This window comes from Vanessa atalanta, chromosome 12, assembly GCF_905147765.1.
Source record: "Vanessa atalanta chromosome 12, ilVanAtal1.2, whole genome shotgun sequence".
NCBI classification, from domain to species: domain Eukaryota; kingdom Metazoa; phylum Arthropoda; class Insecta; order Lepidoptera; family Nymphalidae; genus Vanessa; species Vanessa atalanta.
In genome coordinates, this window is record NC_061882.1 from 11,452,363 (window position 1) to 11,475,856 (window position 23,494).

Genomic DNA, 23,494 nt, shown 5'->3' on the forward strand with positions numbered 1-23,494 from the left:
AAAAATTGCATTTTAACCGTCGAATTATATTTAAAACTCTTGTAAAAATACCGATGTGATATATAATTTAATTTTTAAACGTGCTTGTATAATAAATTTTACTTAGCTTTATGTTTTGAATGTATAAGTTAAGTGAAATCAAAAATAATATAACCAAGTTGAGCTATTTACATTTAGTGAAATTGACATTCAGCTATCTATAGAGCTACTATGTAAAAATATATTCAAACTTCACCGTTGAACACGTTTATGAAACGTTAAATAGTGATATGCGACATCCAGTATTTAAAGGATAGAGTACGCATCACCGTAAGTGGGTAACGACATTTCACGAGTGAGATGCGTTATTAATTCTTGCGGAGTAGCACTTCGTTTACTAAAACTAAGTATATAAAATAGTAGTTCGAACAGTGGCGTAGCTATCGTAGGGCCAGGTGATGCAGTGCACCAGGGCCCCTGAGCTCTGGGGGCCCTCTAACCTAAGCTATGAAAAGAGCTTTGAATAGAGATGAAGTATGGATTTAACTTACTAATGATATGTTCAACTCACTGTATCCCATTCTTATTACTATCTATAATTTTGAATGCCAATATACGTTAAAGAGGGGGCGAGGGTCCGATTCTTTTTCTATGCACCGGGGCCCTTACCCATTTAGCTACGCCACTGATTTCGAAGGAATTATTATTATTATTTCTTTTGTTTTTAACTGATTATAACTATAATACTAACATAAATTATGCATAATACTGATTGGATTTTATAAATGAGTTTCAACTAAGATGACGTTTTGCTTAGAGAAAACATCGAGTCCAAAGGTTTTGGAATATGTAATATGTATATATTTTAATTTAACTCCTACAAAATACATATTGGTATTATTACTAATGATCATCAAAGAGGTAGATTTTGAGAATACATTTATATCTTACGTATTAAATTTTCATAGCACATTCATAAGAATTTTTCATAAGGGAATTGAAGTATAATCTATATAAAATTTAATACACAACCGGTTCGTTAATAAACGTTAATATATGTGATCTCATAGGTATATAGGGTGACTTTATATTTGTTTTGAAATGTTTTTTTTTAAAACCTTTTAATGCTTTTCCACAAAAGTATCATAACTATTGAAATTAATTGTTACGATACGCGCGCAATGAGAATGAGATGCGACTTTTTGGAACTGAGACATGTGCCGATGCGCGTGAGATTGTTGCTTTTTGATTTTAGTGGTTAGTTTAATGATGATGTCGTGCTGACCGATTTCGACTGCGTCGGCCAATCTCAAGGGAGACCAGGCAACTACACAGGGCATGTTTTAGCGCATAAACACAGGTGGCCTCACGAGACTATCGGGACGGCAAATCTGACACGACCGGAAAGAGGCGGGATCAACGGTTTTACGTGCTTTCCGAGGCGAGGAGTGTAGACACTTCCATTTAAATACGACTTTGGGCTGTTATTGAGAATTTTTAGACAGGAAAACCCATAACCTTTTATCGACCCGACCTGGGTTTGAACCCAGGACCTCGGGATTTATAGCCTTATATTAAGCCACAAGACTAACGAGGTCGTCAGTCTAAGGTCTCATAGGTAAAATTTTTAATACACAATCGAACGCAAAATCTCGAATTAAACATATATACTAATAATCTTATTAAATTTGCCTTTTTCAGACTCTAATACTTTTTGATCCTGTCATTTTGATTTCACTTTGAAAAAGTTGCATCTTATTATGATAGCACGCAGATTATAGTGCCTTGTAGCATATGGTAAGAACCAGCACAGCGACGGGACGCGACGGTTCACGATATTATAGAGATCCATCATGAATATTATAGAGCTGCTCTTATCAAAATGACATAAGGATTATTTAGAAATTTGAATCGAAATTAAGCAATACGAGGGTATATCTGCTCTATAGAGTTCCATAAAACATATGAGTTATTTACCTAGTCCGCTCGCGACTATTGCTGCTCTAAGGACATCGACACTTATTAGTTTGTGATATAGTAAAAATTGCAATCGACAATCGATATTATAACTTATGTAATAGAGTACATTTTTCGCTAATATTATTTATATATTATTCTTAAAATATATAAATAGTTCTGTATTAATAGTTGATAAATCAATAGATGACACCTATTAGAAGTAAACTTTTTACTCTACAAAAAAAAACTGCTTCTTAAATCAAAAATAATTTAAAAAAAAAAATCATACAACCAGTTACTTGTCCCCTGAGCGATTATAGGCAAGATTATATTAACGTTTATTAATTCGGTTGTTGATATGAAATTTCACTAATATAGGGAATTGTATATTTAAGAAATATATAACAGTATATATAAAAGAGAAGGGAAGACGTATTATCAACAGACACAAAAATACTTAATTATATATTTACACTTAAGACTAATGTGATATTTAGAGCTTCATAAACATTCAAGACAGCCTTTTAATGTGATACTTTTTACCCGACTACGTTTAAACTGAAAGGATTACGATTTTAAAATATTTGTTAATACGTTCGTACGTTCCCGTGTAGGCTACGTCATCGTGTTAAATCCAAAATGGCGGATTCGACATGAAAAGTCCGTCGACAGAAGTAATTTTAAATCCTTAAACTAATACATATTATAAAATTGAAAATGAAATTTTGCGTACAACAATATATTGTATGTATTATATTTTGGGGTACAGAATCCAACCCAAAACATACCTAATACCTAACAAACATAAAAAAACACATAACATACGACCCCCCACCCTTCACACGGACCTTCGTAATAGTGATATTACGACTTGACATATAATTTACAGCTTCGTGCTTTTTCGTAGTCGGGTTATAGTTTTTTGCACTTATTAAATACTTATTGTAAATGTGCTCTCATAAAGGATATAATATATTTATTTATTATTTTATAACATACGAAACAACCAATGTATCTTATAATCTATTAGTTCTATAACAGTAAAAATGCATAAGATTCTTTAATGTCAAAAGCCTCTGACTAAACCAGGTATGCTTCGCAATGTGACAAGCGCAATGCCCAAGCATTCGGATTAATTGGTATAACATTATACTCATTCAATTTTCTTAGCCCTTTTTAAATATCTTTTGGTTAGATCATTACTCATTAACTCTTTCTACCACCATAGTCGTACTATGTATATAGGTATATTTATTTTAACTCACGCGACGAACTTAATCCGTAAATTTATAAACCAGACAGTGAATTGTACTCATCAAAATGGATACGGTTTCGTATTCCCAATTACATCCCGATGCAACTTCGGCTATTGCTCACAAAAATAATCGAGCTGAATCGTAGCTGGGGGTCAATTTTACTATTTTCCAATACGATCGGATATCGTATTCTAAAATTGATCCCTATTCGATACGTTCGTGATTCTATTTCGATCTTCGACCGAACCGCAACCGAATCGTTGTGTTAGTACAATATTAAGATGGCTTAATGGCAACGATTACGTTTCGATGCGATTGCGATGAAGTGACAATTTATTAATAGAATTGTCCTGCAGATTTTAACAACGCCTTCCTTTAAAGTGAAAATTATTTGACCGCATATAAATAACATAAAAATTATTCTTCTGTCACGTGTTCTGAATTGTACGCGTTGTATATGTTTTTACATTTTTTGCTGAGTGAAGTTGAATCCAACGTGATCACGAACGGTCAAAAAATTTTTTGTCGCGGTTATTAGTTATAAAATTAATCATAAGTATAAATACAAAGAGGCGAGTGGTTAGAAAGCGTCCATCTTCTTAGAACCACTGAATTTTCATTTGCTTAATTTATGTTTATAATTCACGTTTGGTGGTAAACATCGTGAGTATTTTTCCATCCATATGTGTATCCGTATGTGTATCCACCAAACAGCATTGAAGCAGCGTGGTGGGATAAGCTCCAAAAGGAAAAGCCCATCCAAAGGATAAAAGGCCGTAACACAGGAATGGGATGTTTACAGACTGTTACTACAAATAATAATATCAAACGCACGATATGTAAAGGATTGCATAGACTGACAATATTCAGCTATCTAAATTATAAAGTAATTATTGTGAATTTACGCTAAATGCTTTTGCAAGCATTTAAGTAAAAAAAAAATAACCGTCCATATTTAAACGGCGTCTGTCTGAGATTCGATTACAGGCTTATTTGTTTTTAAAAAAAAATAAAAAAGATTCATTACATATTAAATTATGTGATCATATATTGACTCTTCATAAAATAGTATTTTAATTGTTCTAATAAAAAAAGGGTACTTTTCTTCTATCTTGTATTTTTTTCTTTAAAGTGATTAAGTTTATACCTCATTGAATAAATTATAGAGAAAAATCCTTAGAAATATGTGTAAATATCAAACTTTTTGATGAAATAGTTGGCAATTTATATATATGCAATTGTTTTCCAACTTTTCAGAAAGCCGCAAACTATTTCACAACATTGTAACAATTTTTCTTGACAACTTGAGATAATGGCAACTTTTACCGCCAACGCCAAAAATATTGAAAACTGTCAATGAAACATCATCATTTTTCAATATTTCAATATGCTCGGTTTAAAATTTTGTTAAATTTTTTCAACAAAATGATCAACATCAGAATCTTAACTATGTTTCAAGTTAACGATTGCGTATAGGCTATTAACAACACTAACATTAAATGACGTAGAAAAGGTCGTAGAAAAGGCTTAAGACATATATTCTCACTTGAAATCACTTTAGGTTACATCAGATTTATTAATATTAAACCTTATTGAAGTAAAACTATTTCGTCTTTAACTTTTAAAATATATTTAAATTCGGGATAGAACTACGTAGAAATGTTAGAGTTAAATTAATTTTTTTGTTTCACGTTCTTAAGTTGCAAAGGCTTAATTGAATTCGGTTTTAAAGTTTATTTTTTTAATTTGGTATGAAACAATGAGTAAGTAGCTATATATGTATACCGAAACACTATATGTATTTTTCATGTAACAGTCAAAAATAATACCTATCTATATATGATAGACAAGTTAATTTGGTTTGTTCTATTCGGTTACTTATTTAAAGGAATATTGTATATCTGTGTTTTATGACTCTTCTACACGAAGATCATATGATGAAAATAGTTTAAGACAAAAAATATTTAGGAGAAATGATAATAAAAAGGACGTCCTATTTCAAAAGGATCTGTAAAGTAACAAGCGTCATGACATTAAGAAATTTAATTATTAAAACTCGAAACAAATGATAATATCACCAGTCAACATTCTTAATTTTTTTCGACGTGATAAGGTGGTGACATATTACTTGCAAACAATATTGGTTGGTTACAATATGGTCGATTTAATCTACCAATCACGCACCTGAAACTATGCTTACCCGAAAATATCAACCAATGGTGTGTGATAAGTTTCCACGCGCCCCACGGGACCACCAAAAATCAAGACGGTCCTACACTGTTACATTTATTCCAATTGTCAAGACGATATTGTTATTTACTTCAAAAGCTAAGAAAAATAGTTTTATTTCAACTAACAATACTTATGTAATTTTTTTATATATTATCTTAGCTTATATTCGATACATTTATTAAATATTTGGCTTGAATTATATTTATAAAGATCAGATATATAGTAAATTATCTTTACATTCATAAGTCAGAGAAAACTTACAAACGACGAAGAATTTTATATAGGTGCCGTATTGGAATCATAAAATTATTTATCTGTGTAACATTTACGTACAGATACTATTGTACACGATTTTATGCACTTTATTAACAGAACAGGCTTAACTGTCATGTCAAATTATGAAAATAGTTTTTATTTCGTGAACATGAGTCTAAGCATCAATTAATCACTAATCAAGACAGAAAGTTATTATTTTATAGTTTTAATTTTAAAACTTTATACAATTTGGCTGTGACGTCAACGCATTAAATGATACTCCTAATAATAAATAAAAATGAATACATCCATTAACTTCGCCACAGGTCTTTTTTTTTCATTTGATTAATTTACAACATCCTATAACATTATCGATATTGCTACATAAATACTAGCGGGCAAAATAGGTCGAACATTGCCGTATTTACATCTTTTGAACCAATTTTGCAAAAGATAGATTACTTTATTTTAAATTCAGTGTGAATTACTTTGTTCAAAAATTTCCCTTTTTTATTATTCGTCTATTTGTTTTACGATAATTTTATCAGCCTTATATATACGAGTAGTGATCGTCGTTTCAATTAATGTGATAACGTATATATTCACGATGTTAACATATAATGATATGAGTTGCTTATAACATTGGTATATTATTCAAAAGAAATATATATCATTATCAATATTTATCTTCATAATTAATAACCGAGTTTAAGCAATTGTTTTCTTGTTGAAAATAAATTTAATTTTAATAGACAATAGTAGCATAAAAATATATTTATTAGACATTAAAAACAAAAGTGACACAATATCCTTATGCCATTTTACTGATACTGTTTAGATCGTTGAATAATTGAACAAGGAGAAAACTACTTTGATCTCGTTCTTTCTTGTGAGTTTTGAGATTAAAAAGGGATAGCTTGATAACTTCCTACAATACTGTCAAATTTGTTGAATTGTACATTACCATAACAAGCCATTTCTAGTGACAATTATTGTCTGTAGTAACTATTAGTTTGACCGCCAGTATTTATCTGATTTTAAAATTAAAATTTACGAATCTGACAACCGTTTCTTATCTGCCTACGACCAGCGATCTCTGCTACGAGTAATAGTGTCTTTTTTACAGTGTAACTGATCATGACCATCCATCAGACGTCAGGATCGCATTTTGTGAACGGCTGAATTTTGACTATACCAACTTTGACCAGGTTTTTAGGAACTTGCTGGGCCTAATATCGTCAGTAGCGTCAAATCAATATATTTTGTAACATTAAAATTAATAAGGACATTTCCTTGATATTTTTGTTTTTAAATGCAATATTTGATTAGTGCTTTAAAGTCCATTCCACAAAACAAGCTCCCAAAGGAAATTGCCCTTGTACGCTCATTGGTTCATGCACATGACCTTCAATAATCAAATCATTGTCGTACATGCAGGATTTGTCTCGCTTATCGGTAGCCACGCGTATCGACCAATAAGGTCAGAGTATTTTGTTCCCTAGGAGTTCGACACGTGGAATGGACCATAAATATTTTCTTCATAATAATAATCTATTATATCACGACCATTTTGTTAAAATATAATAATACTTTATTTTAATACTTTCGATATAATTAATGGTATTTAAATGAATAAAAATGATATGATTTATTTAATTAGTAACAATTTAAAAATTGACAATGAGCAAAAATTAAGTTAGGATTAGGTTTGTTTAATATGTATAATAATTGAATTATTATATTTAATATATCAAAAATAATACGAATTTAAATATTTTTAAAGATATCGGGATCATTTTAAAATTAAATAGTTAATTATATTTAATAATTTATTAAGTTTCTTATTTTTATTTTCAACGCTTAAATCAATATAGTGATCGATTGACATTTGACGTTTATGAGCGTTTTTTTCTTTTTTATTTAAAGTTAGATGTTTTTAGTCTTTAGAAGAGTTTAGGTATATTATTTCTTTTAAGGAATCACAGATGATAAATACTTTTTAATTTGTAAAACAAATATAGAATTGTAATGTAGTAACTTGTTAATTATACATGCGAAGTCAATAGTGACTTTTTAGACAATTTTTTTTTTCAATATAAATTTTAAATTGTATTCGTATAATACCGTTTTGATTAGTTATTTATTATTAAAATATATTAAATTTAATATAAATAAAGTATACTTTGAGACGTTTGAGCGTGTACGTGCTTTTTTTTTTTTTGTTTTCGACAAGTATCCGAACTGTGTGTTTTAAATTTTAGTATAAGAAGTCATAATTTTTTTGAACACAGGTATTACATAAAAACTAAGATTAAGGCAGAAGGGGTCATATCTACCTTACGCTAGACTAATAGTTATCTCATAACTTTAGTACCTAATATAAAGTACATGTAGTCTAGCGTGGCTGTAGATGTTTGAGTGTTTTGTAAATTTTGAAACTACCGTAAAGCGTATTTCGTGTATGTAAGTATATCATGTGTTTACGTAATATTATGATTAGATAGGTATATAATTAATTAAAAAAATATATTTTACATAGTATGAAACAATCAAAACTATTAATATTTATTATAAATACTATTGAATTGTATCTTCAGACTATCTTTGATATAGAACTTACCTAATTTTTTTTTCTGAAAACTGTTCATGAACAAGTTATGGAATGCTTCAAAGTTTATTGTTAATGATCAAATTATTAATAGTAAAGCGTATTTGTTGGCAATTATCGTCAATTGTTTGGATAGACTTTAGACGTATTAAGTAGTAATACAAAGTGAGTCTAAGTATTGACTACTACTAGAACCGTAGTAGGTAGTAGAGTAGCCGGTCTCCCGTATCATATAGCGGCCCGATGACATGACTATAGCCAGGCAGAAGTATGAGTAGACTAACTATTCTAAAAGGAAACAAAATTGTCAACATACTAAATTTTCGTATTTTTTTTGGTTGATCTATCGAAGCCCTCAGTCGAACAAAATCCTGGCTACGCCAATATCTAGTGGTCAAGATGAGTGTGTACACGGTAGTGCAGTATGCGAGACAAGTGTGTGTGCATGATATGTGCGTCTAATGGTCGGCCTTGAGCGGCGCGAGGGGCGCGAGCGCGGCGAGCGAGGCGCGACGTCTGCGCTGCGCGGAGGGCGAGGCGGGGGAGGCGGGCGCGGGGTGCAGCCCGCCGGCCGAGCCGCGCGCCGCTCGCGGCTCCAGCTCCAGCGACAGCGTGTACTGACGCTCCTCGGGGATCTCGAGCGACCGGTCCAGCAGGAACTCGCATACCTAGTCACCGCCGTCGTCGTGAGTGTCGTTGTCACACAAAATGCAAATGCAAGTAGCCTAGTAGTTCAAGAAAGATAGCACCAAGAGTTTGACCCTTAACAAAAAAATCTTTTAGTCGATTTTTCAATAAAATGAGTCCAGAGTGCTTATATAGAGTGATAATAAAAAAAAATTGCTTTGATTTTATGATATAAGAAAAGTACATTTTTAAAACTACATGTATTATGTTATCTCACTTACCTTTGGTATATGATCAATTTTGTACGGAGTCTGCTGAAAATTCCTGATTTCACGAATTACATGTGCAATCTAAAAAAACATATTAAATCAATTAAGTATTAATAACAGCAGCTTGTAAAGATAGCGCTTAAATATTTTAAACTTTGGTTGATTTATTTTTATTACTGATATTTATTTATGTGAGATTATTTTTTTTATCGGTACTTGCCATTCTCATTTTGGAGAAATTCAAAAGTCCTTCTGGAGTATAATTTGAAGTGCCTTCTTCAATAAACGACAAGTCCGATAGATACATTCCCAAGTACGGAATGCAAGGTGGATCGCATCTGTAAGCATTAAAATATTTTAAGTTATATATGTTATAAATTGAGAAACAAAATATAAAACTCCCTGGATGTATTACTGTGTCATTTTTACGAAATGGAGAAAGCTCGTAAGAAATCTTGATCGACAATTTCAAGTTCAGCTTTTCTAAGCTTAAGCCGTGTACAGGACACAATTTCGAAGGTCATATACATTTTTGATTGTATATAATGATCGAACTTTTCGCTAAAGAACAAATAGCATAAACAGTTCTCATGTATTAACATTTAATTTAAATGAATAATGACTTAATATACCTCGTTATAGATTAAACAATAAGAGAGAACTTGGTAAACATATCAACTAACCTGTGCAAGGCATCTCTCAAAACTCTAAAACGACATTCTGAAGATGTCAACGTCTGCATCCTCTCTATTGTTTGTTTACTCTGCAAATAAATAAACAAAAACATAGTCCTGTGTATGTATGTTTCATTAGAATATACTAACTGAGTAAGTCTTGTATTGATTGAATACTCACAGTCTTGGAGACCTTGTCCCAGGTCTTTTTCAAACGGAAAATAGATGTGTTGGAAAGAGCAGCGCACACCTGCAGTACTCCATTGAAATTATGGAGACATCGAGCAATATCGGCTACAGCTGCCCACTTTTCAATGGCAGCTACTCGACCTATTATTTATTTTATTTGAATTTATTTCAAATTTACTATTTCTATTATTTTAGTATGATCTTGTACTATAAACATTAACCTAGGAATATCGCTTTGTTTTTCGCCTCTTAGCACGTACAAGTTCTTCGCAAGGATGATAAATGAAATAAAAGTTCGTCTGTTAATATAACTACGAACGACTTGAACTCAAAAACTTGACTCGTGTTCGAAATTAAATATCTTATCAATACAGACAAAAAAGCAACAATGTTTTTTTTTTAAATATTAAGTCTAAGATACAGCCAGATTGAGTTATATTTGAGTCTGGTTGTGATTCGGTTACAAGTGAGTAAAGCAGACTAAATAAGATTGGTCATCTGGTGACAAAACATCTCTCATCAACAATTATAGTACAATTTGATTTATTAAGCTAATCTTACGATTTTCGGCAATTTTTCGCGCTTTTGGGTCGTTCTTCAGATTGGCGGAACCTAAGGGAGAGCCACTGTTAATCCTTGATTCATTCTAGGTAAATAATTTAATACTAATGATTGAAATAATTACCAGTCAGGGTGTACTTCTTCAGAATCTCCGATATAACGAGGTTTGAGATATGGTTGAAATGAGCCGTCATCATCAGTATATGTGGCGCGCGCACCGCTTTGTCGCTTTTCGTCCAAGCTTGGCCCAAGAACTCCCTGTATAATGAATATCCATATAATTAAACTCGGCCAAAGATAATAATAGTCCTATTTAGGTGCAATTTATTTAGAATCTTCCACGTGCGTATCCACCCGCATTGGAGCAGCATGTAGAACTAATTTAAAGTATATTCTTCTCCTCAAAAAGGACATTTACATTAACGAGATATTATTTTTACGCGGTGACATACATAGACTTGAAATCAGACAATACCTTAGTCTGGAAGTAAATCTTTATTTTATGAGTATAACACCTGACCTTCGTAGAACAGTTGAATGGGATACAAATTAACTATATGTGACTAGTGGTAATATCCGGTATAATCAACTGATTTTTTACGTAAACTCATATTGGAGTATATAAATAAGTCTTTATACATATATAATTTATCAAACTCATCACTGATGATTATTTCTCCTGACTGATTACATTCAAGCTACGTACAAACTACGCAGGAGACATTACGCACAATAGTGTAAAGATACACAGGTGTTAATGTGTGTGTACAAAAGTTCATGGTGATACACAGGTTTCTTTAATAATCCAATTAGAAGCACAGTAGTTTGACTCAAACGTAGGAAGTGTAATTACTGGTAGTAATTACAGATAGGCTTGCACAAAGCCCCAGGCAAGGCTGTCTGGGTATACACCACCGACTCAAGATATATTCTATCACCAAACAGCAATGATTATATCTTATTGTAGTCGGGTTTGAAGGGTAAGTAAGTCAATGTACCTACAGGTACCAAGGACATCTTAAACATTTATTGGATCATTGATTAAAGTACAATGTATATGGGCTGTGCAGGCAGCCCATTCAATAATAAGGTCCAATGAAACAGATGTGTTTTTTAGTTTTTGATAGATTCAAATAAAATATGCTTACTCGCTATGAATCGAACTGAAGATTTGATAATCCAAGTACGTCATCTGTTCTGCAATCTCTAGCGCTGATAATGTTTCGACGCTCTCTTTAGTAGGAACCTAGATTAGAAAACATCCAGTATACAATTCTGTATAGCTAATCAAATTTATTCTCTCAATATTTTCTTTCTATACGCAACGAAATTACAACATACAAAAATGATACGATGCTTTAGTTTTTAAATTTATAAAGTGGGACAGTTTGGATGATGCTGACGTTTGCCAGCAGTAATATCAAATATAATAAGAAACTTAATTATGTAGAGTTAAACTCAAGATTGGAATTATTAATTAAGTATATTGTCCAGTTAAATACAGGTGTTTATAACTGCTGTTATTCATTGTTACAAGAATCATAAAATAAAATAAAACGAATGAACACAATCAGCATCAAATTAACTTTTCTTTTCTTTAACTTACTCTTGGTGGTATAAATAGAGCTTTCAAGTCAACAGCTCTATCCGGAGCACGTTCCAACAGACGCAGTAACTGTGCTGCGGATTTATGTTCAGCTGGAAGTAACCCTGGACTTGCTTCAATCTCTTTGAGGAAATCCATTGTCATTCCACGGAGACGTTCATCAGACCAGAAGTCTGAAGAATGCTTAGACACCCAATGCCTGATGAGATCAATAAAATGAATACTAAAATAATTTGGTGCGACAAAATAATGATAATTATTCATCTTAATTCATAGCTTTTAACCATTTTAAGAATTTTAATATCAAGATGTTTCTAAGTATTATTTTGTAACAATATTTTAAAGAAAATTTTACCTTAAAACATTCAGCACTCGCATGGTGGCTGCAGTTGATATAACCGAATCACGCCTTGTCTGAGGAGGAGAAGTCGGCGGCGGTGACCTTGGATTTGACGACGCTGAAGTTGCCACCGCAAACGCTGCCGCCGCAGTAGATGTACTGCTCCTAAACAGTATATGCCATTAAATAATGATGACTTATAAAGGGAGTCAATAAAAAGTATCAATTCATAATTATTTTATTATAGTAAATTTTAATAAACAAGAAAGAAAGAAAGATGCAGTTAGAGAGAAAAATGTGGATGTGATACAGAAAACGACAAAGCATGCAATCAACAAATAATGACAAGACAGTTGAAAATTGAAAAAAAAAAACAAAGATAAGTACAGAGAAAGCGAAGATAAAAGTAGAGAAATTGTTTAAAATAAATAAGTTGGTAGAAAGAAAATTGCAAAGTTTAATGATAATCATTTAAAAAAATATATTTACTTTTTTATGCTAAACTTTCGCTAGTAATCGAAAAAAGGTGTTTTTAATATCAAGAATTGCTGGTGATCAAATACTGCAAATACATATCGTCCTATTAACGCTCAAACCTTAGGAGCGACTGCGCCTAAAAGCAACTCATAGTCTACTTTTTTATACTGTCTATGTTAAGCGGTATTCAAATATATTATTATGTAAGAAAATGTTCATTACGGGTAGTGTATATCTGAAAATAGGCCGAATTCGTGCGACATATTATGTAAATATACATAAGCGTATACCAACATAACATTTGGAAGTTAACGATTAAATAAATCAGGATATTGCTCGGTATCATGTCGTGTATTTCGTATTTGTGTAACTGCAATCAAAACACGAAGTATTTGGAAAACTACGTTTAAAAATTTGGTAATAAAGGGTAAAAATTGCAGAATCTAGGTAAGCATTTTTTTTACAAGGTTCCGCTATGCATCTCTACTCTGATCTACTATTACCTCCACCTCCCACTCACCACAACAGGTCTTTTCCAAAGCTGTTAAACGAATGTTTATAAATAAAATTATATTAAACTGATCATTAATAGAATATCACAAACTATACGTGTAAACAAAATCAATTCCAAAAATTGGAAGTGAATTGAATACGCTGAAACGATTTAAAGTTACGAATTTAAGAAGACGGACAATCGTGCAAAAGCTGACGATTTAACCGACAAAGAAACTTTAGACCATAGATAAAAGTATGTATGTATCATGCTATAACACTGATAGTTAATGAAAGTCCGTTTTGTGCTTAATTTACATCATGATGATAAATAGTATTTTATAGTCAAGAAATAGAAAAGATGACTTGAAGTTTTTAAGAGCGATCGTATTACCTCCTGTGCGATTGACGGAATGATGTGATGACAACCCCAGCTTTAGATTGACTAGTCTCGCGACGGTAATTCTGAAAAAATGATGAAACATCATTCCCAGAAAAGCTAAATAAGTATAACGAAAAGGTCATTCAAATTTTATTTTTATTAAAGTAAAGCAAAAAGCAAACGAAGAGACGTTCCACATGTCAATGTAAGAAGTCTGTATAATTCTTTGAGATCGAAGATATTCAGATCATGTGGTGTTACCCTGTGAATCTGTGACACCTTATCTATACTTGAAACACTGATTTGGGCTACAATAAGACATGTAACACTATAAGATGAGTTTTTACAAAGATCTACCGTAGAATAACGTCTAAATCACTAAATCTTTCAATTATTCCATTTGTAAAAACAATCTAATTACCTGCATTTGTGACACCTGAGAGGTCACAGAAGTTCGTGGCTCGGAACCCCCCCAATAACGGCGTCGCTCACTGTTGATCGACGAATTGGTGCATCGCCTTTCACTATGATTTTATATTAAAACTCAAACCATTGAATTTCACAAAATAGTAAATCATCTGAATAATCTTGAAAGTATCGACAAATATTATTGCCTTAACTAACAGGTGTTACAAGTGACGGTATATTTCGATTTTTTATTTGTATAGTAAGGAAACACCCAAAATCAAATGTATAAAACTGGCGCGCAGCCCTGTCACGGGTTCATTGGTCGGTTGTCGGTCGACGAGGAAACATCGCTCAAGTACTTTAAGTGTTAGTGTTAAGCGGGTAGTTGTAAGTCGAATACTCAGTAAGTGATTTTTTTGTTATTTAATGTTTACTAGTGATTATTTTGTTCCATATGTTTACTTTTATATTTGTTTATTAGAATAAAAAACCTATTGTCGCATTATTAATTGTCATATTGTTTTTTTCTATAAATTTTGAACTAAATTCCTAAATGTATATACTACCTCACTGAACGTCTAGGTAGAGACCTGGCAGCTGTGTCAGAAGCGCGACGCGGTTCTGCTTTCTCTGCTCCAGCTGGTGTTTCTTTCGCTCCTTCTGAACGACGACGAGCGTCTGGCGCAACTCCTCCAGCTGATGGATGTAAGCGTCGAGGGCTCTCGGACATAGTACGAACACGCTAAACATATTACGAAACATTACAGAACACCCAATTTAAAAAGAATAGTTAGACTTAGAAATTTTGTCCTTAATTATACACTAGTAAAGGGCTGTTTTGGTGAAAATCTTAGGCATATAGCAAAATGTAATAGCAAAAGAGTGCAGTTTCTATTTCTTTTGTTACACCAACATTGTTTAGACTGCTTTAATTTATGCTTTATGCTACAAGCATTGCTTAGACTGCTTTATAAGTAAAAGACCAACGTGATATTTTTTTCAGATTCCTATCAAATCGGGTATACTGCTAATAATATATGAAGCTATTAGTTTGTACACATACAATTGACCACGATTAATTCACCACCATTTTTTCATAAAAAACTTTTTTTTGATTTCGAGCCTGTAATAAATATTAATGAAATTTGAATACTAACATTACACACCTCCGAAAACCGTTGCGATATTTTAAATTTATCATCAATTTTATACTTATTTTTCTCTGGTTCCTCTTCTTTGTATTTTACGTCTTCATCGCTCTGATCTACGAGCTCAATACTTTCATCTTTTACGATAGAAGCAGCTGCGTCATTATCTTTAACTGGCGTTGTAGTTTCCGTTTTCGACGTGGTTTCAACTGGGCTAGTTTTTTTCGGACTTCCAACGAGGGTTACGGAACTTAGAGCTCCAGGAGAAGATGGTGATGTACCTATGATAGATAATACTGGATAATATTGTATAATTTTAGGTACTACACGTTGAGTGTAATGTGTATAAAATAATAATGTATATATATATATATATATAAAATAATGCATAAAAAGTTAAAAAAGTTAGCAATTGCTCTTGTTTATAATATTCAATACCTTTAAGTGTCTCGTTACTAGAGGAAGTAGCCATAATTTTAGGTATTTGCAAATGGCTGTTGTCTTCCTCCACCTAAAAAAAAATGACATTATTAGTACAAATAAAGAAATATATCTTGGAAATCAATTAAAATGAGAGTAAACACTAAATACTTTGCTAACTGTTGATGTGCGACGCGATGGTGCCATTAAATATGGCGACAATTTATCATCTTCTTCACCTGAAACGATTTGTTATATTTGTAATCAATTCAGATTTAATACTGAAATAAGTTTGAAAAAGAGATTTTAAATGAAAATATTACTTTTCCTCGATCCTCGCCAGAATCTGGACTGCCAATCTCTGTCACTGTATTCTGACCCGTAACCTAAAATTAATATAAACCAATAACCAAATTTAATCATTATCTAATGTCTATAAATTTATTATCATAAACTCAATTTAAGCAGACTAAACTTTTAAAAGAATTTTACTATAGATCTAAAAAAATATTTGCAATACCTTAGCGATATTGATATCTAAGTAATCGAATTTAAGATATTTTTTTATTATTTGAATGTTTCTTTTCTTCTGAAATTTTACTATCTACAACTAAATATATATATATTGTATATATTTATTTTATGCCTGACCCGAAACCGAACTAGCACCGCTAGCCTTCCTAGCAGCATCAGTAGGTGGTGCCAACTCCATGTCTTGCTGCGATTGTTCGTAAAACACCTGCTGCAGCGCTTCCAGCACCGTCACGCCGTCCGTGAACACGCGGTAGGTCAACAAGAATGTGTTCAGGAAGTCCACAGAGAGAAAGCGGAGATCTAAAGGATAAAGATAATTATTTTGGTACCTGACACCACATCTATAGACTTATTCGTTTATTTTAATGAAAACTTTTATATTAAATTCTAAAGATTTTTTTCTAACCAGTTAATCTCTGTAACAATCTCTGCGGAGTTGCAGATCTTATTTGTGGAACTTTGCATGAATTAAGTGTCCTGCTAAATCTTATATCGACGTCGTCTGTGAATAAAGCCCTGTCCGAACGACAAGCAGGCAGACTGGCAGAGGCGGCACCGCAAGATCCACATGCTCGAAGAAGCTCAGTCAGTGCAGCACTTTCCATACATTGAGCTAACTCGCTGGTCCACGCTGCTTTCTCTTCAAGTGTTGCCGCGACTATTGTGAGAAATATATATAATTATTATATATATCAAGTACTCTATTTATATATTATATAGAGATATATTCTATCGCCGAACAGCAATATTTGGTATTGTTATTGTTGTATTCCGATACAAGGGACATATTATAATCTTAGTTTCCAAGGTTGGGCACATTTGGGCTTGTTTTATTAATTGGCATTTGAACCAATTCTATATTAACCAAAATCTTGTGTCTACGCGAATAAATTTTTCATAAGTTGATATTACGATTGTTAGATTTAAAAACTATACCTAAATGAGCGCATATTTGTTCGCCTTTAACTTCTACGAGTATTTTAAAATCCTTAGCTTGGTATACATCTCCGCCTGGCGATGAACACACCGACGCAGAATCTGTGTGATAAAAAAGTAAATTTTATATAATGTAATCAAACAATCGCTTAGTATGTAAGAGCGTCTGTATTGCAATAAAATTTAGAAAAATACTTTATTTGTTTCAGTACACGAAAACTAATTAAATTAAATTAAAATATTACTAATCACATTATTTTATAATTATTTAATTTTCTTATTTACCATCATCGTCATGATTAGAAGGATCTTCAATCAAAAGTGCATCATGTAATGGTAGCCTGCCAGCCGGTGGCAGGTGCAATCTTCCACCAGCAGCTCTGGTTGTTAAGAGCAAATGGTTGCTGAAGAGAAACGCCTGGCGAGCTTGCAAATTTGCACGGCGACCTTTACCGACCACTTGAGAAAGAGTACCTAAAGACGGAAAAGAAGGATAGAAAACATAATACGAAATCATTAGAAAACAATTAATATTATGATAGGGTAAGATATAGTAAATCTACCAAGATGCTAGAATGCGGATTGGTGGATATTCTAGATTGGACACATATGCTAAGTTGATATCCAATACTTGTAGGTTTCTTAACGATGTTTACCTATACCGCCAAGTACGAAATGAATTATTAACACAAATTTCAGTCGTGCTTGCCAGGGTTCGAAACAACAATTATTGTTATTCGCTTATCCAAACCACATATATCGACTCATATTAAAATTTTCAACGTCCACGTACCTTGTCTTATGAAAACTTGATTAACATCTAGAAGAATGTCACACCCTTCAATGATCATCCGCTCCACAGCCAGGTTCTTCCTGAGATTCTCCGTCTCGCTGACCTGAGAGTAAAAACTCGGTTACGTTACAAATATAGACATAAAATAAATTTAAAATTAAAATTTGTTGTGTTTTGTTATTCGCTGAAATTTAATTGCTTTTAAACATTCAAACTCTCAAGCTTGATAAAATATAAGTCTGATGATGTGTAATCCATAATACGAAAAAAAAATTTGCCAACTTTAATATCTAACAGAAATTTAAGTGGCAGAAATTGGATATTACCTCATCGTGCATTTGCCGCGAGAGCTCCTCAAGTTGTGCACGAGCATGTTGCAAGCTACGACGCTCCACATGATCATGAGGTGTATGGGCAAGCAGCTCGTGCAGAGTAATTATGTATCGGGGTATCTGTTAATTACATATTATGCTGATTATGTACCAGTTATAATGGAACTACGTCCAATATTTTACTTGAAGCAGCAATAGAAACACAAAATATCCTACCCATTTTATACAGACAAGTACTGGGCATAGACATAGGTATGACTTCTAAAATTAAATGCATGACAATAACTTTAAAGATATATCCTAAATACCAGCTGTTTTATACACAGAATATAACATTCACCACAGCCGAATGATTTAGATAACCGCAGAACATCGATTATATTCTGTGACTCTTCTTGGGCTATACACAGGTATATAATTTAAGAGTTTTCAATCGAAAGTTCTTATAAGTAAGAAATCTATGGCGTGTCTAAAATTTATATTACAAAATAATGTTTTAAATTTGGCTAATTTTGGTGAACTTACCTGGTGCATGGGATATGTCAAAAATGTTTCTAAAGATCTTCCTTGACAAGCTGGTTTGCCCTCCAAACGTGCCAATAACTGCGTAAAGGGTTGACTTTGCTTGCACTCTGTGAGAACTTGGAGAGAGTAATGGTGGTTCCTTACATACTCCTGGTAGATTGTCAACATCGGGAGCAACATGTCGAATAGATCGCCTGTGTATAAAAATAAATAAGTAACATAAATGTAATGGATACCACTAAATCCTGTATAATCAAATACCGCAATCTTTTGGATATTCTTTATTTTGTCACGCCATTTGAATATGACTTGTGACAATAAACAACTTTCGAATCTTTAAGTACTAAGATGATGTTTTGAAAAGTAAGAAAATATAAATATAAGATTATCTATTACCTAATACAAGGGTCGGCCAAGACTCCATTCTTGAAGTGAGGCCTTTGAAAAATATCTGGTGAAGGAAAAGTACTGTTTCGCTGTTGAGAAAAATAGAGTTGACATCTTCGTGTGTGCAAGGTGGCTTCTTGGAGCTTGCAGCCATTTTGAAAGGCCGTAGAAAACATGTCACCTAAAATTTTAGAAAATAGTTTTTTTATACTCATATAATTGACACAACAGGACAAATATATTTATTTTTAAAGACATTAATTTACAGAAATGATGTTGCTCTACTGAGCTGTCCATGTTCCCTATTCACTGATACTGAAGCAGCGCTCTTAAATTTTATTTAAACTCCGAAAATTTCAATCTAACCGTGATCATTGGTTAAGATCTACGCATTATACTTACTTACAATTACTTGGACAAAAAAAACAGGCACCGATTATTTTTCTGTTATCATATTAAAATCTCTTTGTCAGAACTTGAAAAAATCTCCTTCTTTTCATACGCCTATTGTTTGTATAGAATCGAATACGATTATGATGATATCCTTGCATTTAACATTCCTTATATTAACATTTTCTGAGAAATTCACTTTTACGCGTCCAAGGTGGTGAAAAAAGAGGGAGGAAAACGGATCATTCTAAGTATGAGTCACTTATGGAGTAGAAAATAGGATTGATTACTGGTAGGGTCTACTGAGCAATGGCATTTATTCGCTTACCAAAATTTCCATTTGCTCTAAATATTCTTCCTCCGCTTCAACCATTTTGAAAACAAGACTGCAATCGGACAGAAAATAATTACTATAGTGCAGGAGAATGCTTAAAATATATCTGAATACAGTTTGCTCACTCTGTTAGTTTAGTGTAACAATAAAAACAATAGCAAAATAATGTTTACAAATCACGAACTATGCGATAAAAAAGTAAGTAGAAGACACATAATATCTACCTGTTCCTTTTCCTCATACTTTCAGCGTGAGGGCTCTTGATGTATTGCTCCACAATTTGCTTCCATCGACGTCGACAAAGCCATCCACGGAAAAAGCTCTTAAATATTTAAATAAATATCATGTAATGCAGACCTTTGAATTAATTTGAATTATTTTTTGTTGCCCTTTAACTAATATATACTCCAATAAAATAAAACTCATTGAATTTGCACACCATAGTTCCATAAGTTGCACTAAATTGGTTATAAAATTAATGATATTATTAAAATATATCTAGGATAGCTACCAATAATGTTCTAAATGACCTTTCCACAAAGTAGTTCCAAGTTTCTCATAACACAAGAGCTCAACTAGCTCAAAGAAAGTATTTTAGAGATTTCACTGAGAGATCTCCTCGTGTATAATGTCATAGACAATTTACTGGAAGGTAACTGTGATTTAAAAATCTTGATAATAAATTGATACTAACTTAATTTAAATTTAGAAACTGTATTTATAATCTTTATGATATTATCTTCATATCATGTTTTAATGAGGCATATATTCTTCTGTTTCTAAAGACTACTCCTATGTGTTTTATACATACCTGAACTTTCTTAATCTTGCGTAGTTCCGTGGGATCGATTTCCTCAGAATCAGATGGCGATAAACTGGTAGTAGATGCTGTGCGAGTAGCAGGTTCGTGTTCTTTCTTGTATGCGCACAGCTAACAATATTTAAAACCAAAATGTTAAGTCGAAGAATCAAAAGAATACTTATTAAATCTTAAGAAAAAAGAGTCGCAACTAAAAATATATACTATAACATAAATTAAAATATGAATGGTTTATGTAGAAGATAATTCATAGCAAATTTTGACTGAATTATTCGCTCGATGGAAAGCTGATAAAGTACCAACTGCATGAGATTGGTTTATTTATGTTGAATTTTGTTTATTAAAACACTCTATTATACTCTGGTATAATACGCAATTAAATATCGACGTATTACGGAATATAGACAGGTTTATATGGACAGTAGGTATTTACTCTATTGTAATTTTAGGTATAGTTCTCTCATTTCTTTCTTTTCTCTCTTCCTTCATTTATAGTTTCATTACTATTATTCTACGTCGAAATCGTATACAACATGCAGTTAGTAAGTGATGTGAATTTAAGTAAGTTAGTGGAGAACCTGCATGAAATTATTGAAAGCATAGATCGTGATCATGTTGATGTGATATTTTTAAACATTTCTACCTCGAGTACCTCTGTCCTCAGTTTCTTTACTTCATTAGCGAGTTCGTCGCATTGCTGCGCATATTGCCAGCGTGATGTTCTCTCGCTTTCTACTACTTGGAGCAGATGAAGCTGTTTCTGCTCCAGCTCTTCTTTTTGAAGCAGCAGCTTGTTGAAGCTGGTGGCAAAATCAGCTACTGTTTACCTTTATTGATAGGATGTTTTTTTTAGATATTGGTACTGAATTAAATATTGATTATGCCTTAGGAATACCGTCAATGTCACCGATAATTGCTGGTTCAAATCCATGAAAGCATAACTAATAATCAATAAATTTTCATGAGCTTAATTTGTGTCTATTTAGTTTATTTAACTATATAGTTTATCTCGTGCGGAACGGTGAATCCAAACGTCGCCAGGGTTACCTATAGTGTCGAAGAATATCGAACTTGAGTCAAATCAAAGTCAAAATTTAAAAAACTTTATTCAATATAGAAGTGTTTGTGATTTGCTTATTGATAGTCAGAAACCTACCACCAGTTCGGAAATAAACACCTCTGACCTAAAAAGAACCGATGAATGAAACTCAGCGGGATTTTTAAATCTGACCTATTTTACAATTATTGTTTCCATACAATAAATATATTTTTATTTGAAACAGGATCGGAGGTTGACACCATAATAATAACATCAATTGTATTTATTAACTGACCTCAAACCAACGAACCATTGATGTTCTTTCAGTTTCTCGGTTGAAAGTGAACATGTACTTAAAAGCTAATATACATTAGTTTACATAAAGAAGCTTAGAATATCTTCCTCGTTTATGCTAAAGCTTTAATAATTCAGGATAACTACGATAACGGGCGGAACGTGCTTCGAAATGTCAGCGCGTCCTCGACCCGGTCGCCATAGTGACGATACCTCCAGTGACGTGCAGCATCCAGGAATACAGGAATTTGAATCCTTTTATATAAAACATTGTATGGTATAAATAAATATATTTATACCAGGGTTATGTCCGTTAGAAGTATTCTTTGAAACTAAGTTAAATAAAATGGTAAATGAAGTGATATTTTATAATTACTACAATAATAAAACCATAAAAAGCGATGTGAAATACAGGATGAAACACTGTTCGACTTTCATCAAATTCCTTCCTAAGATACTGTCAATAACTACAAAACTAATGAAATGACATTTATGTTTTGCTCTATATTATTAACACACACTCAATTATAATCATAAAATCTGTCCGTCTTATCAAAGGAATTATTTTGGTAAAATTGTTTTGATTCAAAAATAGAACATGGAATTCACGCTTATCGCGTTAATTGTGTAAAGAATATTATTTAAGCGGATAAAACTGCAAGGAGCAGCTAATTATAATATAACGAGCAGACCCAGCCATGCGTTGCTGTTGCTACGTCATACGTTGAATTATATTGTATGGTAATGTTTAGCAAAAACCTTCTCTAAATTACGCTGAATATAAAGATATAAATAAGATGTCAAAATATAGTGGAGTTTGTGTAAAGCGCGTTAAAAATACAGAGATTCTATTGTAGATTACCAAAAACTCTTCCAAACTCATCGCATTCTTTGGTAAATAAAATTTTTACATTAATTTACACAAATAAAAAAGACATTTGTCAAGTTTGCAAAAATGTAAATCATTTATATAATATTATACATATTATAAAGCCATAAACATATTATAGAGCCAGCTGCTGTGATTCGCCGCAGGATAATCAATATTCAATATGGCAAATGAAAGCTCACTATAGTCGCACTGAGTTTGCCCCTGGGGTTCTGCTAGAAAGAGACGACCTACCAATCCAATTTCAACATTAAAATGCAATCGAATATGAGAAATCCAATTTTTATATGTAACATTAGTAGAATTGAATTATTAAAATTGATACGAAATTGGAATACG

General features: G+C 32.4%; 1 protein-coding gene across 1 annotated transcript in view; it reads right to left on the reverse strand.

Annotated features, from left to right (window-relative positions):
* Window positions 1-8,747: 8,747 nt before the first annotated feature.
* The window catches only part of LOC125067930 (ras-specific guanine nucleotide-releasing factor 1-like), a 34,124-nt gene continuing 19,377 nt past the window's right edge, over window positions 8,748-23,494 (reverse strand). The window contains exons 6-34 of the mRNA XM_047676828.1: window positions 21,586-21,733; window positions 20,925-21,044; window positions 20,338-20,435; window positions 20,108-20,165; window positions 19,399-19,570; window positions 19,003-19,196; window positions 18,472-18,597; window positions 18,146-18,248; window positions 17,638-17,826; window positions 17,353-17,454; window positions 16,823-17,074; window positions 16,534-16,716; window positions 16,206-16,268; window positions 16,054-16,121; window positions 15,901-15,973; window positions 15,481-15,743; window positions 14,881-15,056; window positions 14,328-14,430; window positions 13,919-13,989; window positions 13,553-13,573; window positions 12,571-12,720; window positions 12,216-12,414; window positions 11,758-11,855; window positions 10,734-10,867; window positions 10,041-10,189; window positions 9,869-9,948; window positions 9,406-9,523; window positions 9,198-9,266; window positions 8,748-8,957 (exon numbers count right to left, since the gene is read on the reverse strand). Of these exons, the coding sequence (XP_047532784.1) occupies window positions 8,748-8,957; window positions 9,198-9,266; window positions 9,406-9,523; window positions 9,869-9,948; window positions 10,041-10,189; window positions 10,734-10,867; window positions 11,758-11,855; window positions 12,216-12,414; window positions 12,571-12,720; window positions 13,553-13,573; window positions 13,919-13,989; window positions 14,328-14,430; window positions 14,881-15,056; window positions 15,481-15,743; window positions 15,901-15,973; window positions 16,054-16,121; window positions 16,206-16,268; window positions 16,534-16,716; window positions 16,823-17,074; window positions 17,353-17,454; window positions 17,638-17,826; window positions 18,146-18,248; window positions 18,472-18,597; window positions 19,003-19,196; window positions 19,399-19,570; window positions 20,108-20,165; window positions 20,338-20,435; window positions 20,925-21,044; window positions 21,586-21,733 (3,790 nt within the window). The remainder of the gene's footprint in view (window positions 8,958-9,197; window positions 9,267-9,405; window positions 9,524-9,868; window positions 9,949-10,040; window positions 10,190-10,733; window positions 10,868-11,757; window positions 11,856-12,215; window positions 12,415-12,570; window positions 12,721-13,552; window positions 13,574-13,918; window positions 13,990-14,327; window positions 14,431-14,880; window positions 15,057-15,480; window positions 15,744-15,900; window positions 15,974-16,053; window positions 16,122-16,205; window positions 16,269-16,533; window positions 16,717-16,822; window positions 17,075-17,352; window positions 17,455-17,637; window positions 17,827-18,145; window positions 18,249-18,471; window positions 18,598-19,002; window positions 19,197-19,398; window positions 19,571-20,107; window positions 20,166-20,337; window positions 20,436-20,924; window positions 21,045-21,585; window positions 21,734-23,494) is intronic.